The sequence below is a fragment of the Erinaceus europaeus genome, unplaced genomic scaffold (genome assembly GCF_950295315.1).
Source record: "Erinaceus europaeus unplaced genomic scaffold, mEriEur2.1 scaffold_464, whole genome shotgun sequence".
Lineage (NCBI taxonomy): Eukaryota > Metazoa > Chordata > Mammalia > Eulipotyphla > Erinaceidae > Erinaceus > Erinaceus europaeus.
The window spans coordinates 1,365-23,943 of NW_026647606.1; the positions used below are offsets into that span (position 1 = coordinate 1,365).

Sequence of the window (22,579 nt, forward strand, 5' to 3'; positions counted from 1 at the left end):
TCCCTATACCCCATCAATTTCTCTCTGTCCTATCAAATAAACAGAAAAGATTTAAAAAAAAGAAAAAGCTGCCAGGAGCAGTATATTCATAGTGTAAGCACTGAGCCCCAGCAGTAACCCTGGGGGCAGATGGTAGTGCAATAGTTTTAAGTGCACATGGGTGAAGGCAGGGACCAGAGTAAGAGTCCCAGTTCAAGCCCCCGACTCCTCACCTGTGGGGGTGGGGGGAGTCACTTTACAAGCAATAAAGCAGGTATACAGGTGTCTTTCCCCCCCCCACCCCATCTTCCCCTCTTCTCTCGATTTCTCTGTCCTGCTTAACTGTGATAACAACAATAACAATAATGACAACAAGATCAACAAAAAATGGGGGAATAATGGCCTCCAGGAGCAGTGGATCTATAGTGCAGGCACCCAGGCCCAGAGATAATCCTGGAAGCAGAATAAGTAAGTAAGTAAATAAATAAATAAATAACCCTGGTAGTAATAATAAGAATAAAGCACGTTAAGAAGAATTATATTTGGGCTAGGCAGTGGCATACCCAGTAAAACACACATGATACCATGTACAAGGACCAGGGTTCAAGTCTCAAGTTCCCATCTGCAAGGGAGGAAGCTTTATGGGTGGTGAAGCAGTGCTGTGGTGTCTATCCCTCTCTCTCTCTCTCTCTCTCTGCCTAGCCCTCTTTGTCTCTCACTTCTGTCAAAAAGAAGACTCTGGTCCCCACCTGTGGTGGAGCAGGGCTGTGGGTCTCTCTCTTACTCTCACTCTCTACCTCTCCTTTCCTTCTCAGTTTCTGTCTTTATCCAATAAATTAAAAGAGAGGAAAGGGAAGATAGGAGAGAAGGAGGAGCAGGAGAAATGATGTGGAGTACTCATGCAGGCAACAAACCCTAGCAACAATCTTGATGGGGAAAGAAAAAGGGGGGGGTGGGTGGCACACCAAGTTAAGCACACATAGCATGAAGCACAAGGACCCGCACAAGGATCTTGGTTCAAGCCCCTGGTTCCCCACCTGCTGGGGGTGGGGTGGGGAGAGTCACTTCACAAAAGGTGAAGCAGATTTGCAGGTGTCTATCTTTCTCTCTCCCTCTCTATCTTCCCCTCCCCTCTCAGTTTTTCTCTGTCATAAAATGGGGAAAACATTACAAAAGTGTAAAAAAAAAAAGGAGGAGGAAGGAGGATGTGAAGAATTCTTTTTTTTTAAGATTTTATTTATTTGTTAATGAAGAAGATAGGAGAGAGAGAGAGAGAGAGAGAGAGAGAGAGAGAGAGAGAACCAGACATCACTCTGGTACATGTGCTGCTGGGGATTGAACTCAGGACCCCACACTTGAGAATCTGATGCTTTATCCACTACACCACGTGGAAAAGAATTCTATTGGAACTGCTATGTTGATGGATTCTGCTCCATTTCATAGGAGGTTCTTTCTGAATGTTCTTTCTGAATAGCTCAACAGGTTTCTATCAGAATAGCAGCACAAGGGTCTTACCTGGTCCATGGTCATATAACTTGGGCATTACAGGATATCGGATGGTCACTGGGAACTTGGCTACCGAGGAGTTGAACTTCAGTCTCACTAGATGGAGGAAAAAGATCAGAGTGGGTGGCACCAGGTCTGGGTCACTCCATACTGCCCCAAGGAAGCCTGGGAAGATGGGGGTGAGGTGAAGATTTGGTAGAGACTGCCCTGGCCAGGATGAAATAGAGAACCCCAGTGTATCCATGACATTCTTGATTCTGACTTGCTCTGTGCTCAAAGTCTCCTTATCTCAAAGCTTCTGTCCCTGCTAGAATCTGTGGGTATGGAGAAGGCTTGGAATCAGAGGACTGAATTGACTTTTGCCATTTACTTTCTGAAGTGCACTAGGTAGATAATTTCCTCTTCTCCATGCTATCCCTACATTACCATTGAACCCATAAATTAAATTTCAGAGAGACTTCAACGAAAGAACTACTACGACCTGCACTATTTAACACTTTTAAAAACTATCAAAAGTTACTTTATAAAAGGGAATATCTGAAAACCTGAGGGTGGAGAGAACATTTTCCTTAGTTCAGTGTGATGATCCCTTTGGGCTCCATTTCCACTGTTTCTCTTAATGTTCTAGCAATGCATCCTGTGTGGTCAGCAGAGAGAAAAGGACTACTTTAATTAGGAAGAAAGGGACAGGACAGCCCCCACACCCCCTCTTTCCTGAAAATGGTTCAGAAACATGCAAGGCATTTTTCCCTCTGCAGCAGCTGAAGCCTCCAGCTAGCTTTGCAGAGAATGGGTCATAAAATATAAATGGTTGGGAGCCAGGCAGTAGTGCACTGGGTTAAGTGCACGTGGCACGAAGCGAAAGGACTGGCGTTAAGGATCCCGGTTCGAGCTCCTGGCTCCCCACCTGCAGGAGGATCACTTTACAGGCACTGAAGCAGGTCTGCAGGTGTCTGTCTTTCTTGCCCCTCTGTCTTCCCCTCCTCTCTCTACTTCTCTCTGTCCTATCTAACAATGATGACATCAATGACAATAATAACTACAACAATAAAAAACAACAAGGGCAACAAAAGGGAAAATAAATTAATTAATTTTAAAAAAAAGAATGAGGGGAACCGGGTGGTGGCACACCTGGTTGAGCGCACATGTTACAATGAGCAAGGACCCAGGTTCGAGTCCCCACTTGCAGGGGGAAAGCTTCACAAGTGGTGAAGCAGTGCTGCAGGTGTCTCTCTGTCTCTCTTCCTCTCTATCCCCCCACCCCTTCCCTCTTGATTTCTGGCTGTCTCTAGCCAATGAATAAATAAAGATAATAAAAAAAGAACGTAAATGGTTCCCAGGTTCATAGCCTGAATGGTCTCTCCTCACAAAGTGGGCACTTCATCTGTTTTTTCCTTGCAGTCTCTCTATGTCATTTATGGGGTAATGGAATGTAGGGCTAGTTAGTATTAAAGACCACAGTTAGGAAGCTAGGTGTCTGAAGGTTAGAGACAGGAGCAAGGGAAGAGTCTTCAATGTAGGCAGGCTCCTGGAGGAGGAAGTCCTTGAAGAGGAGAGATCCTGGTGGTCTTCCGGGGCTTCCTGCAAGAACGGGCTCTTACCTATATCCACTCTGTTGTGTTGGTACACTGTGCTGGTGTATGCCACATGTTGGAGGATGAAATTCAAAAGCTTCTGGTTACTAGTTGAAATTGTCAGCTGTTTCTTTCCTCTGCCCTGCACCACCCGGTCTGAGATGTCAACGAGGGTGTTCAGTGTCCCCAGAGAAGCTGTGAGGTTGACCTAGGGTTCATGAGGGAGAAAGACGCTCACTAGAAGGAGAGGTACATATGTATGATGGCCACCAGGGGGCAGAGCACACATGAGCGAGAGGAGTCACAGAAACCCTTGTTAAGTTAGAGCCTGATGTCCCGTCGTTAAAGGAAAAGCAAGCTCTAGAGTCAGATGCCTTCAAGAGTCACTTCTTTGCTCTTGCTTAGCAGGATACTATCCTTCTGCAATCCACCATCATATTCCACTGGCTGCTCTGTTTGACTTCTGCTTGCCAGCTCTCCCTTCTCCTTCTGACCCCCCAAAACAAGAGTTTTTCCAAGTTAAGTTCTACACTTCCTTCCACCTCTTTTTCCTGGCACGGTGAATCCACTGCTCCTGGAGGTCATTTTCCCCATTTTTGTTGCCCTTGTTGTTGCTATTGTTGTTGTTATTGATGTGTTGTTGGATAAGACAGAGAGAAATTGAAAGAGTAGGGGAGAGAAAAATAGACATTGGCAGATGTACTTCACCTCTTGTGAAGTGATTTCCCTGCAGGTGGGGAACCAGGGACTCAAACAGGGATCCTTGCACTAATCCTTGTGCTGTACAATGTAAGCTTAACCCAGTGCACCACCATCCGGCCTCCTCTTTTTACACCTCTATATAGGAGATGGGTTTAAATAACTTTAAGTCTTTTTTTTTTTAATATTTACTTATTTATTTTCCCTTGTGTTGCTCTTTTCATTGTTGTAGTTGTTGTTATTGATGTCGTTGTTAGGACTGAGAAGGAGAAAGATAGATACCTGCAGACCTGCTTCACCTCCTGTGAAGTGACTCCCCTGCAGGTGGGGGGGGGGGCTCGAATCTGGATCCTTCCGCCTGTCCTTGCGCTTTGCACCACGTGCGCTTAACGCGCTGCGCTACCGCCTGACTCCATTCTTCTTCTTCTTCTTCTCCTTCTTCTTCTCCTTCTCCTTCTTCTTTTCTCCTTCTCCTTCTTCTTTTCTCCTTCTCCTTCTCCTCCTCCTCCTCCTCCCCCCTCCTCCTCATCCTCTTCCCCCCTCCTCTTCCTCCTTCTTTTTTAACCAGAGTAGCACACCTCTGGCTTGTGTAGGACTTGAACCTGGGACCTTGGAGCCTCAGGCATGGATAACCATTATCCTGTCTCTCCACCCCACCTCCAACATTAACATTTTGATAGTTTAAAAACCCAAGCCTCCGGAGTCCGGCGGTGGCACAGCAGTTTAAGTGCACGTGGCGCGAAGTGCAAGGACTGGCATAAGAATCCAGGTTCGAGCCCCTGGCTCCCCACCTGCAGGGAGGTCGTTTCACAGACAGTGAAGTTGGTCTGTAGGTTTCTATCTTTCTCCCCCCATCTCTGTCTTCCCCTCCTCTCTCCATTTCTCTCTGTCCTAACAATGACGACATCAATAACAACAATAACTACAACAACAATAATAAAAAAAAAAATCAAGCCTCTGTGGTGGGGCAAGGACCACACAGTATCAAATCATTAAGCTTAAAAGCACAAGGTTCCATCCGTGGCATGTGCAAGTGTGATACCCAGGTTCTCTTTCTCTTCTTCTCATTCATGTTAATAAATATTTAATCCCTCCACACAAAAAGCACATCTCCAGTGCATTTCTTTCAGGTTATTTGCTTTTCTAGAAACTCAGACTGATGTCTTTGCTATTGAACTATTAATTTTCCCCCACTAACCTGCTTTCCACTCTCTTGCTAGTTCTTGCTGCACCCTTGATTACTAAGCAGCTCAAGTCCCAAATGCAAGTCACTCCATTCTGCTCTTTCCCTCATGCCAACAGCCAGTCTATTTGTTTGTTTGTTTTATACCAAAGCACTGTTCATCTCTGATTTATGGTGATGCAGGGGGATTAAACCTGAGCCCTCAGAGCCTCAGGTGGGAGAGTGGTTACATAGCCACTGTGCTATTTCCCCTACTCATCCTGCCAGCTTGGCTTCAAAATGTACCTACAAAAGAACTGCTTTTCTCCATCCCTATTGCTACTTTCTAGCACCACTCTCTTCTCTTGCCTTCTTATCTTCTGCAACAGTTTGCTATCTTCATGAAACTTATTGGGTTGTCAGAAAAGTCATGACATATTTTTGCATAGAAAAATAGAAAAATACATCGTGTCCGGGAGATGGCGCAGTGATAAAGATTTGGACTCTCAAGCATGAGGTCCTGAGTTCTTTCTTTCTGTCTCCTCCTATCTTTCTCATTAATAAATAAAATCTTTAAAAAAAAAACACAGAAAAATACATTATGACTTTTACAACAACCCAATAGGCTAAGGGTCAGGGAGATATCACAGTGTTTTACACAACAGACTTTCCTGCCATAGGCTTAGAGGTCCTAGGTTCAGTCAGTGGCACTACCATAAGCCAGAACTAGGCACTGCTCTGGGGGAAAAGGAGGAGGAAGAGGAGAAGGGGGGGGGGAGGCACTAACAAAATAGACACTTGGACAGTGTGAAGCAATGTGGCAGGTGTCACTCTGTCTCTCTCCCTCTCTATATCTCTTTCCCCTCTCAATTTCCCTGTCTCTATCCAATAATAAATAAATAAAAGTTATAAAATTATAAAACCAAATCATATTAATAAAAATATTTTTTTTATTTATTCATGAAGAAAATAGGCAAAGAGGGAGAAAGAACTAGACATCGCTCTGATACATGTGGTGTCAAAAACTGAACTCAGGACCTTACACTTGAGAGTCCAATACTTTATCCACTGCACCATCTCCCAGACCACCCTCCAGGGTTATCTTTGGAGCTCGGTGCCTCAACATAAATCCACGGCTCCTGGCAGCTACTCTTTCCATATTATTGGATACAACAAAGAGAAATTGAGAGAGGAGGGGAAGATAGAGAGGAAAACAGAAAGACAGATGCCTACAGAGCTGCTTGGAAGCTTGTGAAGGGTCCCTGCTGCAGGTGGGAAGCCAAGGCCTCAAACCAGGATCCTTGCATGGGTCCCTGCACTTAGCACTGTGTGCACTTAACTGGGTGTGCCACCGCCCAGCCCTTTGATAGGAGACTTTTCTTCTGGAAGATGTCATCATTTTATAGATTTGCTCATCACCATTGTAACCTCTGTCTTAAATGACTTGAACAGTTTACTTAGTGGCTGAAGTTGCAGTGGGGGGTGGGGAACAGGTTAACAGAGAAAAAAAAATCAATTTTGATTTTTTTTTTTTTACCAGAGCACTGCTCAACTCTGATTTATAGTGGTACAGGGAACTGAACCTGAGATTTTAGAGCCTCAGGCATGAGAGTCTGTTTGCATAACCATTATGCTGTCTATCCCCCCACACACACACACAGACAATAGCTCCATTTTGAAGAAAGTAGTTTGAGTTGCTAGAAGAGCAACCAGCCTGGTAGGCAAAAGATATGCCCTGCAGACATACTTTTGTTGTTTTGCTGTTTAAAGATTTATTTATGATGGGGGAAAGTGCCCTAATGTCCCGTTCAATTCCCCTTATCACCATAAACCAAAACTGAGCAATGCTCCAGTTAAAAAAAAGGGGGGGAGGAGAGTAGGACAGTAGCCCAGCGAGTTAAATGCACATGGCGCAAAGCACAAGGACTGGCTTAATGATCCCAGTTCCGAGCCCCTGGCTCCCCACCTGCAGGGGAGTCACTTCACAAGCGGTGAAGCAGGTCTGTAGGTGCCTATCTTTCTTTCCCCCTCTCTGTCTTCCCCTCCTCTCTCCATTTCTCTCTGTCCTATCCAACAACAGCAACATCAATAGCAACAATAATAACTACAACAATAAAACAACAGGGGCAACAAAAGGGAATAAATAAAGTTTTTAAAAAGGATTTATTTATGCACACATGTTACAATATGCCAGGACCAGGTGGAAGTACCCAGCCCCACCTGCAGGGGGAAAGTTTCATGAGCAGGGCTGTAGGTTTCTCTCTGTCACTATCCCTCTCTCTCCCTGCTCCCCCTCGACTTCTGACTATATCCAAAAAATAAATAATTTTGTTGCCCTTGTTGTTATTGCCATTGCTATTGTTTGTTATTGTTGCCACTGCTGCTGTTGTTGTTGGATAGGACAGAGAGAAATAGGGAGAAGAGGGGAAAACAAGAGGGGGAGAGAAAGACAGACACCTGCAGACCTGCTTCACTGCCTGTGAAGTGACCTCCTGTAGGTGGGGAGCTGGGGGCTTGAAGCGGGATCCTTACACTGGTCCTTGCACTTGATGCTGTGCACACTTAACCTGCTGTGCTATCACCTGGCCCCCAATAAATATTTTTTTAAATAATAAAATTAAAATAAAGCAATAGCCTTTTAAAATATGTTTATTTATTAATATGAGAAAGAAGGAGAGAAACCTGGAACATCACTTTAGCACATGAAATACTGGGGCCTGCACTCAAGGCCTCATTCACTGGTGGGAAAACTAAAATTACATTTTCCAGATACCTCTTTAGTTAAGGTCCTGGGTTTGATTTATACTCACTAGCTGGATACACTTGCATAAGACCTTGAGGTAAATTTATGTGAAATGATGGAAGTAGTATAGGGCCCAGAGAGTCCATCTTGCAAGTGCTAGGCTGAGAGAGACAGTACTCCACAGGAGCCTTGAGTTGTGGGTGCAACATTACTGATGTCAGGCCTGCTGGATGGCAGTCTCCAGAAGGTTAGGACTGACTGCAAAATGGAAAGTCCTGGACTAAACTGAAGCTATTTTTCCTTACATTGATAATTTAAAGACTTAATGGTATATTGAAAATACACAACTATTACCTGAGGACAATAAAAAATGGCAGAGGCAAGTCAGGCCTGCTATATGGCACAGTCCCCGGCAGGCTAGGGCTCACTGCAAAGCAGGGAGTCCTAAGACTAAACTGAAGCTATTTTTCCTTACATTGATAAAGACGTATTGGCTATATTGGGTATGCACAAATATACCTGGGGACTATGAAAGAGAGTGAGATCCCCGGGGAAGTACATAGTGACAGCAATTATGGCAGTGAGTGTGACAAGACTAAAAATGGCCAGGAGCAGAAGCTGCCATACCCATTGAAAGGCTTTCAGAAAAAGCTATTTGTCACCACTACAGCTTCTCAATTAGCTGAACTCAGACCAAAAGCCAGAATTACAGGTGGCTTATAGTATGAGTGACAGACTGTGGTCTCTACCTAATTATAAAGAGACCCTATTGTTTTCCCTCACCCACACACCCCCTGCTTCCACTTACCGGTATCTATGATGAATATAGAAGTTGTGTAGTTAAATAGCTAATGTAAGGGTTAATGAATAAAAGTTAGTAAACTTCTAAATAGGCAAAAGTTAGTGAACTCTCATATATTCAAAGGTTGGCTAAAAGAGAGCCCTCAAGGTGTGTGCTTACTTCACAGCAGATTTCTTTACGTAGACAGTTTGCTAGATATTAGAAAAATGTTACTGGGAGTCAGGCGGTAGCGCAGCAGGTTAAGCGCACGTGGTGCAAAGCATAAGGACTGGAGTAAGAATCCCGGTTCGAGCCCCTGGCTCCCCACCTGCAGGGGAAGTCACTTCACAGGTCTGCAGGTGAAGCAGGTCTGCAGGTGTCTATCTTTCTCTCCCCCTCTGCCTTCCTCTCCTCTCTCCATTTCTCTCTGTCCTACCCAACAACGACAACATCAACAACAATAATAACAACAAGGGCAACAAAAGGGAAAATAAATAATAATTTTAAAAAAATTTTTAATGTTACTTAGAACCATCCAAGAATGGGTTAAGAAGAAAAGCTGTTAGACTGAGCTCCAGAAAAGATATGCTAACCAACAAAGACAGTTAAAACAAAGGGAATCATGTCTGAAGCAATTTTGGCCACACCAAGGCCATACAGATGGTCAAAACCTAGGGGGGGGGGGGGGCAGGCTGTCTCAAGACCAAAGAAACTCTCAAGGAGAACTTGCCTATAATGATAATAATGTCTACACACCCATCCAAAAAGATCTGTGTACACATATGTTCTTGGCAGCAAATTTGTAATAGCCAAAACCTGGAAGCAACCCAGGTGTCCAACAACAGATGAGTGGCTGAGCAAGTTGTGGTATATATACACAATGGAATACTACTCAGCTGTAAAAAAATGGTGACTTCACCATTTTCAGCCGATCTTGGATGGACCTTGAAAAATTCATATTAAGTGAAATAAGTCAAAAGCAGAAGGATGAATATGGGATGATCTTACACTCAGGCAGAAGTTGAAAAACAACATCAGAAAAGAAACACAAGTAGAACCTGAAATGAAATTGATGGAATTGGTGTATCGCACCAAAGTAAAAGACTCTGGGGTGTGTGTGTGGGTGGGGAGAATACAGGTCCAAGAAGGATGACAGAGGACCTAGTGGGGGTTGTATTGTTATATGGAAAACTAGGGAATGTTATGCATGTACAAACTATTGTATTTATTGTTGAATGTAAAACATTAATTCCCCAATAAAGAAATTTTTAAAAATGATAATAATGTCTATAGTGATAATAATGTCTGGAGTTATTTTTATTGTTAATAAAAAATAGTTTTGCATGATGGCAACCGTATCCAAGTGAAAAGTGTCTAAATAATAAACTTTGGCAGACAGAGGCCAGAGGCATTTCTCTCCTGCACCTAAAGCAGCTAATGCGTCACTCACTCCATTTCTTCATCGCTGATTCCCCTTCCCTTCAGAAGACCCTGAATAACTATGGCCAGGGCCGGCCCCCGGCATTTGTTAATTTATAGAGAAAGAGACCAGAGCACCACACCAGCACATGAGGTGTTGGGGATAGAGCACTGGACCTTATACATGCAAGTCTTGTGCTCTGCCACTGAGCTGTCTCCCCAGTCATTGACCCAGTTCTAGAAATCTTCCCTGAGGGGACCAGGTGGTGGTGCACCTGGTTAAGTGCACAAAGACCCAGGTTCAAGCCCCTGGTCCCCACCTGCAGGGGGAAAGCTTCACAAATGGTAAAGCAGTGCTGCAGGTGTCTCTCTGTCTCTTTCCCTATCTCCCCCTCCCTTCTCAATTTTTTTTCTCTCTCTACCTAATAATAATTATTTTTTTTAAAATCTTCCCTGAGACTTCAGCCACTCCCTTGGCTGGGAAAAATTATACCTTCTGGAAGTACCCTCTCCCAACCTTGAACTCTTACTTGACATTTAATCTTGAGAGGGGCTGTCAAGATCTGAGATCTGTCACCATTGAGGACAGTGGTGAGCATGGTGGTGAGCAGGGGACAGAATTATCAACAGCAAAAAAGGGACTATGAAAGGGACTCTTGCCTGGTAGATGGGGGCATCTGGTCCTTCAAACCGGAGACCTAGAAGAGACAGGAAAGAGGATAAAAGATACCATCTGAGAGGTAGCCAAGAGCTCCCTGACTGATGCACTCTCCTTCCTAACTACCTTCTACATATCCTGCCAGCGCCTATTCAAGTGTCACTTTCTCTCCAGGGTGTTTGCTACAGGCTACCTTTTCCCCAGGTGTCCCATGGTCCTTCTCACTAGTTCTATGTCCTCTAGTGTCCACACTCAGCTTTGAGTAGATGGTGTTAATTAATCCAGTCCCTTCCAGTATTTCTGTTACTGGAGAGAAGGAAGCATTGGGTGAACAATGAATCACCCTTGTGTGAGGTTCCCAGAGTAGTCAGCTTCACAGGCAGAAAGCAGTGTAACAGTCACAGGAAGGGGAGTGGGGTAACGGTAAGTGGGTACAGAGTATCAGCTTTAGAGGTGGGTGGTAGTGATGGCTGCAGAACAATTTGAATGTGCTTAATGCAACAGAATGTGCACTTTAAAAATGGATAAGGGTGCTGGAGAGACAGCATAATGGTTACCTGCAGGTGAGGACCAAGGACTTGAACCCAAGTCCTTGAGCACTATAATGTGAGGCTTAACCAAGTGCACCACCACCTGGCCCCCTTCCAGGTCAGTTTTTTTTTAATATTATTTATTTATTCCCTTTTTATTGCCCTTGTTTTTTTATTGTTGTAGTTATTATTGTTGTCGTCATTGTTGGATAGGACAGAGAGAAATGGAGACAGGATGGGAAGACAGGGAGGGGGAGAGAAAGACAGACACCTGCAGACCTACTTCACCCGCTTGTGAAGCAACTCCCCTGCAGGTGGGGAGCTGGGGGCTCAAACATGGATCCTTCTGCCGGTCCTTGCGCTTCATGCCATGTGCGCTTAACTCGCTGCGCTACTGCCTGACTTTCCCAGGTCAGTTTTTTCAGATAGAATGACAGAGACAGAGACAGAGAGACAGACGGTGCAGGGCCAGGCTTGAATCCGGGTCATGTGCATGACAAAGTAAGCACAGTATCCAAGTGACATCTGCCTGCCCAAGCACATTGCTTATGTTTTGGTAAAATATACACAGTGTGAAATTTACTGTTTATTCATCTCTTATTTTATTTTTATTTATTTATTTATTTATTTTTACGGGGGCTTAGTGCATGTGTGGCTCCATCAATTGCATCAGATTTTTTTTATCATTTATTTATGTATTTTTGCTTTTGATAGAGGGTGAAAGACAGAGAAGGAGCAAGAAAGGGAAAGTGCTGTTTTACTGCTTGGGAAGTTTCCTCTTGCAGTGAGAGACCAGAGGCTTGAACCCAGGTCCTCATGCATGGTACTGTGTGCACTCTATCAGGTGCACCATTGCCCGGTCCCTCTATTTATTTATTTATTTATTTATTTATTTATTTATTTATTTCAGAGCACTGCACAGCTCTGGTTTAGTGTGGTGTTGGGGATTGAACCTGGGACCCCGGAGCCTCAAGCATGGAAGGAAGTGAAACAGGTCTACAGTGTCTCTCTCTGTCTCTTTCCCTCTCTATCTCTCCCTCTTCTTTCAATTTCTCTCTGTCTCCATCCAATAACAAATAAATAAATTAGTTTTTAAATAAATAAAAATATATTTAAAAATTTTTATATTTATTTATTTTCCCTTTTGTTGCCCTTGTTTTTCATTGTTGTTGTAGTTATTATTGTTATTGATGTTGTTGGATAGGACAGAGAGAAATGGAGAGAGGACGGGAAGACAGGGAGGGGGAGAGAAAGACAGACACCTGCAGACCTGCTTCACCGCTTGTAAAACGACCCCCCTGCAGGTGGGGAGCCAGGGGCTCGAACTGGGATCCTTATGCTGGTCCTTGCGCTTTATGCCACATGCGCTTAACCCGCTGCGCTACCGCCTGACTTCCAATTTTTTTTTTTTTAAAGTTGGCCTGGAGGGGCCGGGTGGTGGAGCACCTGGTTGAGGGTACATGTTACAGTGCACAAGGACTCAGTCTCGAGTCCCCGGCCCCCAACTGCTGGGGGAAAGCTTCATGAGTAGTGAAGCAAGGCTGCAGGTGTCTCTCTGTCTCTCTCCCTCTCTATCACCTCCTTCCCTCTCAATTTCTGGCTGTGTCTATCCAATAAATAAATAAATATTTTTTAAAAAGTTGATCTGGAGTGATGAAGCCCTAATAATAACAAGCAAGCAACCATAAAGAAAAATAGCAAATCATTTAAAAATGAATATTCAGAGCCGGTGAAACAGTTCACTTGGAACTACTAGTAGTGCACTACTGTGCTATTAAGCCCCGGCCTCACACCAAACTAAAGGAAGCTTCAGTACTGTGGCCTCTCTATCTATCTTATCTCTCTATCTCTATTTCTATCTCTGCCTCTGTCTGAAATGAATGAATTAGGCGAGCCAAGTGGTAGTGTACCTGGTTCAATCCTCCATACCACCATAAGCCAGAGCTGATCAGTGCTCTGGTAAAAATAAATAAATAAATGAATGAATAAATGAATAAAATACAAATAAAAATTAATGAATAGAATATTCAAAACCACTAACAATTCATCCCAAATGTGTTTTCTTAAATAATTTATTTATTGATTCATGAGAGAGAGAGGAGGAGAGGAAGAATCAGATATCACTCTGGTAGATATGCTGCTGGGGATTGAACTCAGGACCTCATGGCTGAGAATCCAGTGCTTTATCCACTGCACCACCTCCGAGACCACCCAAATGTGTTTTCTTTAATAGTTATTTATTTTCCATTTTGTTGCCCTTGTTGTTTTTCATTATTCTTGTAGTTATTGCTGCTGTTATTGATGCCGTTGTTGTTGGATAGGACAGAGAGAAATGGAGAGAGGAGGGGAAGACAGAGAGGGGGGAGGAGAAAGATAGACACCTGCAGACCTGCTTCATCGCCTGTGAAGCGACTCCCCTGCAGGTGGGGAGCCAGGGGCTCGAACTGGGATCCTTAAGCCAGTCCTTGTGCTTTGCGCCACGTACACTTAACCCACTGCGCTACCATCCGACTCCCCCAAACGTGTTTTCTTTAGAGGCCATCTCTACCTCTACTCATAAAACTACTAGCTCAAGTCCTAATTCAAATATATCCTCCCTATATGACTTTAGATACCTTGCAAAGGCACCTGTGAAACTGTCAAGGTGACATTTACTTTGTAGGAATGCCATGCTGAAATAGAGGAATATGTATAATCCTGTTCGGAGGGGAGTTTTAACCAACACACATGTCCTTTTCAACATGTCCTCCCAGGAGGTGGGTGCAAGTTTACTTTGCCTGTTCCCATGAGGGGGGGAAGACCCCCAAAAAGTCAGATGTACTCTAGGGTTTCTTGAGTCACACAGATTGTATTCTTCTCGGTTGTCTCAGAACCCCAGAAAGGGGGGAGGGCACAGTTAGTACACAGAATACGTGCCAGTGGTGGAACCGTGAACCCTACATTAAATGACGTCACATCGTGATCCCAATTATATTGTCTATATAGAAGGTATTCAGTGAAAGACTGTTCCCCTGTCCCATTCTCTGCAGATGGAGATATACCTACCTGGAATGAGAATTGTGTGCAGGGGCATCACCTCCACCCCATGGATGGGGTACCCAAAAGGAAGGTTGGGCTCAGCCAGCAGGGGTGGTGGGCGGGGCAGCCCTTCCCTGTAGGGAAAGAGAACCATCAGCAGCTCCCTGACTCTGTCCCTGGTTAGATCTTAAAGTGTTGCCCGTGCCTAGAGCCCTGTATTGCCATGGGAAGAGAGCAATAGTGGATTGCAGGATCTGGGCGGTGGTGCACCTGGTTGAGCACACATTACAATGTGCAAGGACCCAGGTTCAAGCCCCAGGGAAAGCTTTACAAGTGGTGAAGCAGTGCTGCAGGTGTCTCCCTGCCTCTCTCCCTCTCTAACTTCCTGTTCTTTCTCAATTTCTCTCTGTCTTTATCCAATGAATAAATGAATTAAATATTTTTTTAAATGGATTGGGGTAGTCTGGGAGTTGGTGTAGTAGATAAAGCATTGGTCTTCCAAGCATGAAGTCCTGAGTTCAGTCCCCAGCAGCAAATGTACCAGAGAGATGTCTGGTTCTTTTTCTCTCCCCTATATTTCTCATGAATAAATAAATACATTCTTTAAAAAAAAATTAAGTGGATTGGGGGCCAGGTGATGGCACACCTGGTTAAATACACGCATTACAGTGCGCAAGTACCCAGGTTCAAGCCCCGGTTCCCACCTCAAGAAAAGCTTCTCGAGTGGTAAAGCAGGGCTGCAGGTGTCTCTCTGTCTGTCTTCTTCTTTTCTTTTAATATTTATTTATTTATTCCTTTTTGTTGCCCTTGGTTTTTTTTATTGCTGTAGTTATCATTGTTGTTATTATTGATAACGTAATTGTTGGATAGGACAGAGAGAAATAGAGAGAGGAGGGGAAGTCAGATAAGGGAAGAGGAAGAGAGACACTTACAGACCTGCTTCACCAATTGTGAAGTGACCCCCCTGCAGGTGGGGAGCCGGGGGCTTGAATTGGGTTCCTTATGCCAGGTCCTTGCTCTTTGTGCCACCTGAGCTTAACTTGTTGTGCTACCGCCTGACTCCCTCTGTCTGTCTTCTTTACTATCTTCCCTTCCCCTTTCAATTTCTATTTCTATCTATTCAATACTGAATAAATAAATGGATTTAAAAAAAATTTTTAAAAGTGGATTGCAGGCTGGAGAGATAGAATAATGGCTATGCAAATGACTTTCGTGCCTGAGACTCAGAGGCTCCAACTTCAATCTTCAACACTACCATAAGTCAAAGCTGAGCAATGCTCTAGTTAAAAAATTAAATTAGGGGAGTTGGGCTGTAGCGCAGTGGGTTAAGCGCAGGTGGCGCAAAGCACAAGGACCGGCATAAGGATCCCGGTTCCAACCCCGGCTCCCCACCTGCAGGGAAGTCTCTTCACAGGCGGTGAAGCAGGTCTGCAAGGTGTCTATCTTTCTCTCCTCCTCTCTGTCTTCCCCTCCTCTCTCCATTTCTCTCTGTCCTATCCAACAACGACAACAACAATAATAACTACAACAATAAAACAACAAGGGCAACAAAAGGGAATAAATAAATAAATAAAATAAATATTTTTTAAAAATTTAATAAAAAATTAAATTAAAGAGAGTTGGGCGGTAGCACAGCGAGTTAAGCGCAAAGGACCTGAGTGAGGATTCCGGTTCGAGCCCCTGGCTCCCCACCTCCAGGGGAGTCGCTTCACAAGTGGTTAAGCAGGTCTGCAGGTGTCTACCTTTCTCTCCCCCTCTCTGTCTTCCCCTCCTCTCTCCATTTCTCTCTGTCCTATCCAACAACGACGACAACATCAATAACTACAACAAGAAAACAACAAGGGCAACAGAGGCCAAGTGGTGGTGCACTTGGTTGAGTGCACATGTTACAGTGCTCAAGGACCCAGGTTCAAGCCCCTGGTCCCCACCTGCAGGGGGAAAGCTTCACAAGTGGTGAAGCAGCGCTGCAGGTGTCTCTCTGTCTCCCTGTCTTCCCCTTCCTCTCAATTTCTGGCTGTCTCTATCCAAAAGATAATAAAGATTAAAAAATTAAAAACAACAAGGGCAACAAAAGGGAAAATAAATATTTAAAAATTAATAAAAGTGACCTTCTACCTGTGGTAGTGCAGTGGGTTAAGCGCAAGTGGCGCAAAGTGCCCCTACCGGAGTAAGTAAGCTATCCCAGTTCAAGCCCCTAGCTCCCCACCTGCAGGGGAGTCACTTCACAAGTGGTGAAGCAGGTCTGCAGGTGTCTATCTTTCTTTCCTCCTCTCTGTCTTCCCCTCCTCTCTCCATTTCTCTCTGTCCTATCCAACAACAACAATAATAACTACAACGATGAAAAACAACAAGGGCAACAAAAGGGAAAATAAATAAATATAAAAATTTTAAAAAGTGGTCTGGGAGGTGGCGCAGTGGCTAAGGCACTAGACTCTCAAGCATGAGGTCCTGAGTTCAATCCCCAGCAGCACATGTACCAGAGTGGTGTCTGGTTCTTTCTCTCTCTCTCCTCATACCTTTCTCGTTAATAAATAAAATCTTTAAAAATATTTTTTTAAAGTGACCTTCTGCACCTCACAATGACCTTGGGTCCATACTCCCAGAGGGTTAAAGAATAGGAAAGCTATCAAGGGAGGGGGTGGGATACGGAATTCTGATGGTAGGAATTGTGTGGAGTTGTACCCCTCTTATCCTATGGTTTTGTCAGTGTTTCCGTTTTATAAATAAATAATAAAAAATATAAAAAATTAATAAAAGTGGTCTGGAAGGTGGTGCAGTGGATTAAGCATTGGACTCTTGAGCATGAGGTCCTGAGTTCAATCCCTGGCAGCACATGTACCAGAATGATGTCTGGTTCATTCTCTTTCTCCTACCTTTCTCATTAATAAATAAATAAATAAATTTTAATTAATAAAAAGGGGGCTGGAGCGGTGGCACACCTGGTTGAGCACACATGTTCCAATGTGCAAGGACCCCAGTTCGAGTCCCCAACCCCCCCCTGCAGGGGAAAGTTTTGCAAGTGGTAAAGCAGTGTTACAGGTGTCGCTCTGTCTCCCCTACCCTCTCAACTTATGACTATCTCTATTCAATAAATAAATAAATAAATAAAATGTTTAATTAATAAAAAGGGACTGGATGATAGCACACCTGGTTGAATGCACAAATTACAATGCACAAGAATCTGGGTTCAAGGCCCCAGTCCCCATTTGCAGGGGAGAAGCTTCATGAATGGGTGAAGCAATATTGCAGGTGTTTCTCTCTGTTCTATCAAATAAATAAAAATTTTAATTAAAATATAAAGGTTGAGGGCCAGGCAGTGGTGCACCTGGGTAAGTGCATAGTACAAGAATAGGGCCGTAGCGCAGAGGGTTAAACGGATGTGGCACAAAGCGCAAGGACCAGTGTAAGGATCGCAGTTTGAGCCCCCAGCTCCCCACCTACAGGGGAGTCACTTTACAGGCAGTGAAGCAGGTCTGCAGGTGTCTATCTTTCTCTCCCCCTCTCTGTCTTCCCCTCCTCTCTCCATTTTCCTCTGTCCTGTCTAACAATGACAACATCAATAGCAACAACAATAATAACTACAACAATAAAAAAACAAGGGCAACAAAAGGGAAATAAATAAATATAATTTTTTTTTAATTAGTCTTTTTAGCCACCCGCCACTGCAGGGCAATATGTGTGCTCAACCAGGTGTGTCACCACCCATCTCCTTGTATTATCTTTGTTAATTGAGTAGCGACATCCAAAAGGGAAAGGGGTGATAGGGAAAGAGACAGAGAGACACCTGCAACACTGCTTCACCACTTGCAAAGCTTTCCCCCTGCAGACTGGAGGCTTGAACCCAGGTCCTTAAGCACTGTAACATGTGCGCTCAACCAGATGCACCACTACTCAGCCCTTGTCTCTCTCCTTCTCTATCACCCCCCTCCCTCCTCAATTTCTAGCTATCTCTATCCAATAAACAAATAAAAAAATTAAAAATTAAAAAAGAAAAAGAAAGATACACACACAGAGAGCCCAGAGGACTTCTCAGCTCTGGCTGATGGTGGTGCTGGGAATAGAACCGTGGACCTCAGAGCTTTAGGTATGAAAGTCTTTTGCATAAACATTATGCTGTCTCCCCAGCTCCCTCTCTCTTTTTTATAATATAGAGACAGAGAAAGAGAAAGCAGAGGGAGAGAGAGAGAGAGACCAGAGCACTGAAGATTCATCATAACTGGATCCCACAAATGTCAAAACAAAACATTATCCAAATGAGCTATTCTGCCAGGCACCACAAACCCCCCCTTTAAAAAAAAAAGAAAGAAAGAAAATCGACTGCATGAGCCAATGCTGCTTCAGGATCACTGCACTTCAGGGGTCACAACTGAAAGTCAGATCTGGCATTGGTTCCTGATGATGATGATAATAATAAATGACAATGGATGTTTATTAGGTAGGGTGTATATTAGGCACTATGTTTACCTACACTATAGGCCTTCTCTTGAGGGCGTTTTGACAGTTCTTTCTTTCTTTTTTAAGATTTTATTTATTAATTAGAAAGGAGGAAGGAGAAAAAGAACCATATATCACATGTACATGTACTGCCAGGGATTGAACTTGGGACCTCATGCTCGAGAGTCCAATGTTTTACCCACGACACCACCTCCTAGACCACAGTACTTATTTCCTTAGACATTAATTTTTATTTGATACTTATGAGAATTTCACATGAGGCAGAGAGAAGGGGAGAGAAACTAACAAGTAGACATGGTACTGGATCGAACTGGGAAGCTCAGGCATGCAAATCTAATGCTTTTTTTTTAAAGAATTAATTTATTCATGAGAAAGATAGGAGAGAAAGAACCAGACATCACTCTGGAACATGTGCTGCCGGGGATCAAATTCAGGACCTCATAGCTGAGAATCTAGTGTTTTATCCACTGTGCCACCTCCCGGACCACAATGCTTCTTTCTTTAAAATTTTTTTATTATTATTTATTTTCCCTTTTATTGCCCTTGTTGTTTTGTTGTTGTAGTTATTGTTGTTAATGTCGTCGTTGTTGGGATAGGACAGAGAGAAGTCGAGAGATGAGAAGACAGAGTCGGGGAGAGAAAGACACCTACAGACCTGCTTCACCACCTGTGAAGCGACTTTTCCCTGCAGGTGGGGAGCCAGGGGCTGGAACCAGAATCTTTCCACGGGTCCTTGGGCTTTGCGCCACGTGCGCTTAACCCACTGCGCTACCGCCCGACTCCCAAATCTAAGGCTTCTAATATGAAGTATCTCCCTAGCAGTTTGGCAGCACCTATTAAACATTGATGATTAGCCTAAGGCACCAAAGATCCCAGATTCAATTTCCAGCAATGCCATAAGCTAGAGTTTAGCAATATTCTGGCAAAATAATAATAGTAGTAGTAGTAGTAGTAATAATAACAATAATAATAAAGACCCTTGCTTTTCTCTTGAGATGTACACCCTCAGGAAAGAATAGAGAGAGCTTCTGTTTTGCCTTAGAACCCTAGAGCCCTTATGGTGTGCATTACCTCCTCTGGAAATGTTCAAATTGAGCTTGTCGCCTTGCATTCACCGCAGGAAGGCTTCTCTGACTATACGCATCCTCAAGGTTATGGCTCTGTTGGTTGATGGTGCCACACTCACACTGATTTTTTGGAAACAGCCTGAAAGGAGCAAGAGGACAGTGAATGTGGGCTGCTTGGGTGAGAGAGAGGGAACTTGAAGTCTGATCTGGGGGGTCACTTTCCTGAGAATCTCCATTTTCCCTATCCACCTGTCCTATGTGGAACCCTGGAGTCGCAGCAGGTGCCCCTTCCAGAAACTCTTCAACAGGAGAGAAAGGAAGCAGGTTCCCTTCTCTTACCGTGTGTAAGAACCCAGTTCAAACCCCTAGTTCCCACCTGCAGGGGGTGGGGAACCTTCAGGAGTGGTGAAGGAGTGCTGTGGTTGTCTTTCTTCCTCTCACCCTCTCATCTCTATTAAAAAAAAAAAAAGAAAGAAAGAAAGAAAAGGAAAAAAGGAAGGAAGGGGCAGATAGTATGGTGGTTATGCAAAAAGACTTTCATGCTTAAGGCTCTAAAGTCTAGGCAGTGGTACACTGGGTTAAGTGCACATGTCACCTGGCACCTGCAGAGGGAACACCACAAGTGGTGAAGTGGGCCTGCAGGTGTCTTTCTCTCTCACTCTCTATCTCTCTTCCCCTCTCAGTTTCTCTCTGTCCTGTTAAATAAAAAGGGAAAAATGGCCATTGGGAATGGTGGATTTGTAATGCCAACACCAAACCCCAGCAAAAACCCTGATGGAAAAATGAGAGAGGACGGGGAGGGGGAGGGAGAGGGAGAGGAAGAGGGGGAGGGGGGGAGGGAGAGGGAGTGAGAGACTCCTCTTTTAAATCTGCCTTCCAGCTAGCTTTTGAAAACTGAGAACTGAGAACAGAGACTACACCCACAGACCAAGCAATTTCCTGGTTCTGCAGTTTGGAATCATATAGTAGCTAACACAAAGCCAGGAATTTGGGGGACTAGCTGGACAATAAGTACAGCAGGACAAGGTAAATCATAACAGGAGCAAGGGAGGTGCTGGACAAGGACAGAAGAATCTGATCACTCACCAGACTCCATCATAGGTGAAGAGCTGCCTGAGATGCTTTTCAGGTAGAAGCTTTGGCATCTGGACATCCAGACCGGAATATGAAGGATTGAGGCTGCTGAACTTCTCCTGGAGGTACACACTTCTGACTATAAGTAAGACAAGGCCAAGTCCCAAGATGAAGACTGATATCTTGAGGAGCCATAAAAACCTAGAGCTGTCAGGACACACACACACACACACACAAAAGGAAACTCCATTAAATGCTGCAAATTTCATAGCAAGTGATTTGATTATGTTATCCACACAGAAATAGTAACTTGAGAAAGAAAAAAAAAACAACTGTAAGTTGACCCTATGTCCTCTACTTTTACCAAAACTGATTTCTAAAAAAATGGAAAAGAATCAAGTTTTAACAAAAAGACTCAAAAATAAATAAATAAATATAAATAAAAGAACAGATTAACTGGGGCTGAGTGGTGGCGCACCTGGTTGAGCATACACGTTACAAGGTGCAAGGTCCTGGGTTCAAGCCCCCAGTCCCCACCTGCAGGGGAAAGCATCATGAGTTCAATCCCTGGCAGCACATGTATCAGAGTGATGTCTGGTTCTTTCTCTCTCTTCTATCTTCCTCATGAATAAATAAATAAAATCTTTAAAAAAGAAAGAAAGAAATACCAAGACACAGGCTGGGGGTGGCACACCTGGTTTCTTGCACATATTACAATGTGAAGGACCTGGGTTCAAGCCCAGGGTCCCCATCTGAAGTAGAGAGCTTCATGAGCAATGAAGCAGTGCTGAAGTGCTTCTCTTTCTCTCCTCTTTTTTAAATTTTTTTTAAAATATTTATTTATTCCTTTTTGTTATCCTTGTTTTATTGTTGTAGTTATTATTGTTGCTGTTGATGTCATTGTTGGATAGGACAGAGAGAAGTGGAGAGAGGAGGGGAAGACAGAGAGGGGAGAGAAAGATAGACACCTGCAGACCTGCTTCACTGCCTGTGAAGTGACTCCCCTGCAGGTGGGGAGCCAGGAACTGGAACCGGGATCCTTACACCTGTCCTTGTGCTTTGCGCCATGTGTGCTTAACCCGCTGCACTACCCCTGATTCCCCCCCTTTTCTTTTAGATAAGATAGAGATAAATTGAGAAAGAGCAGGGAGATAGAGATCAAGAAAAAGACACCTGTAGGGAGTTGGGCAGTAGCACAGTGGGTTAAGCGCAGGTGGCGCAAAGTGCAAGGACCAGTGTAAGGATCCTGGTTCCAGCCCCAGGCTCCCCACCTGCAGGGGAGTTGCTTCACAAGTTGCTTCCCCTCCTCTCTCCATTTCTCTCTGTCCTATCCAACAATGATGACATCAGTAACAACAATAACTATAACAATAAAACAACAAGAACAACAAAAGGGAATAAATAAATAAATATTTTTTTCAAAAAAGAAAAAGACAACTGCAGACCTGCTTTACTGATGATTAAGCAGACCCCCTGCAAGTGGAGAGCGGGGGTTCGAACCCAGATCCTTGAGCTTGCTAATAACTGCACATAACCAGGTTCACCACCACATAGTCCCTCTCTCTCCCTTTTTAAAAATTCAACTTATTTGTAAAATAAAAAATAGAAAATATCAACAAAACCATAGAATAAGAGGAGTGAGGGACTGGGTGGTGGCGCACCTGGTTGAGCGCACATGTTACAATGAGCAAGGACCCCGGTTTGAGTCCCCCGGTTCCCACCTGCAGGAGGAAAGCGGTGAAGCGGTGCTGCAGGTGTCTCTCTGTCTCTCTTTCTCTCTATCCCACCCTTCCCTCTCAATTTCTGGCTGTCTCTACCCAATAAATAAATAAAGATGATTAAAAAATTAAAAAATAAAATAATAAGGGGGGTGAAATTCCATACATTTCCCACCACCAGATTTCCATATCCCAT

General features: G+C 44.0%; 1 protein-coding gene across 1 annotated transcript in view; it reads right to left on the reverse strand.

Moving 5' to 3' along the window:
- Positions 1-1,494: 1,494 nt before the first annotated feature.
- Positions 1,495-22,579, reverse strand: part of LOC103115800 (beta-1,4 N-acetylgalactosaminyltransferase 2) — a gene marked incomplete at its 3' end in the record, with an annotated part of 46,961 nt that continues 25,876 nt past the window's right edge. The window contains exons 2-7 of the mRNA XM_060184156.1: positions 20,678-20,872; positions 19,596-19,730; positions 14,097-14,203; positions 10,524-10,561; positions 3,087-3,267; positions 1,495-1,581 (exon numbers count right to left, since the gene is read on the reverse strand). Coding sequence (XP_060040139.1) covers positions 1,495-1,581; positions 3,087-3,267; positions 10,524-10,561; positions 14,097-14,203; positions 19,596-19,730; positions 20,678-20,872 — 743 coding nt within the window. The remainder of the gene's footprint in view (positions 1,582-3,086; positions 3,268-10,523; positions 10,562-14,096; positions 14,204-19,595; positions 19,731-20,677; positions 20,873-22,579) is intronic.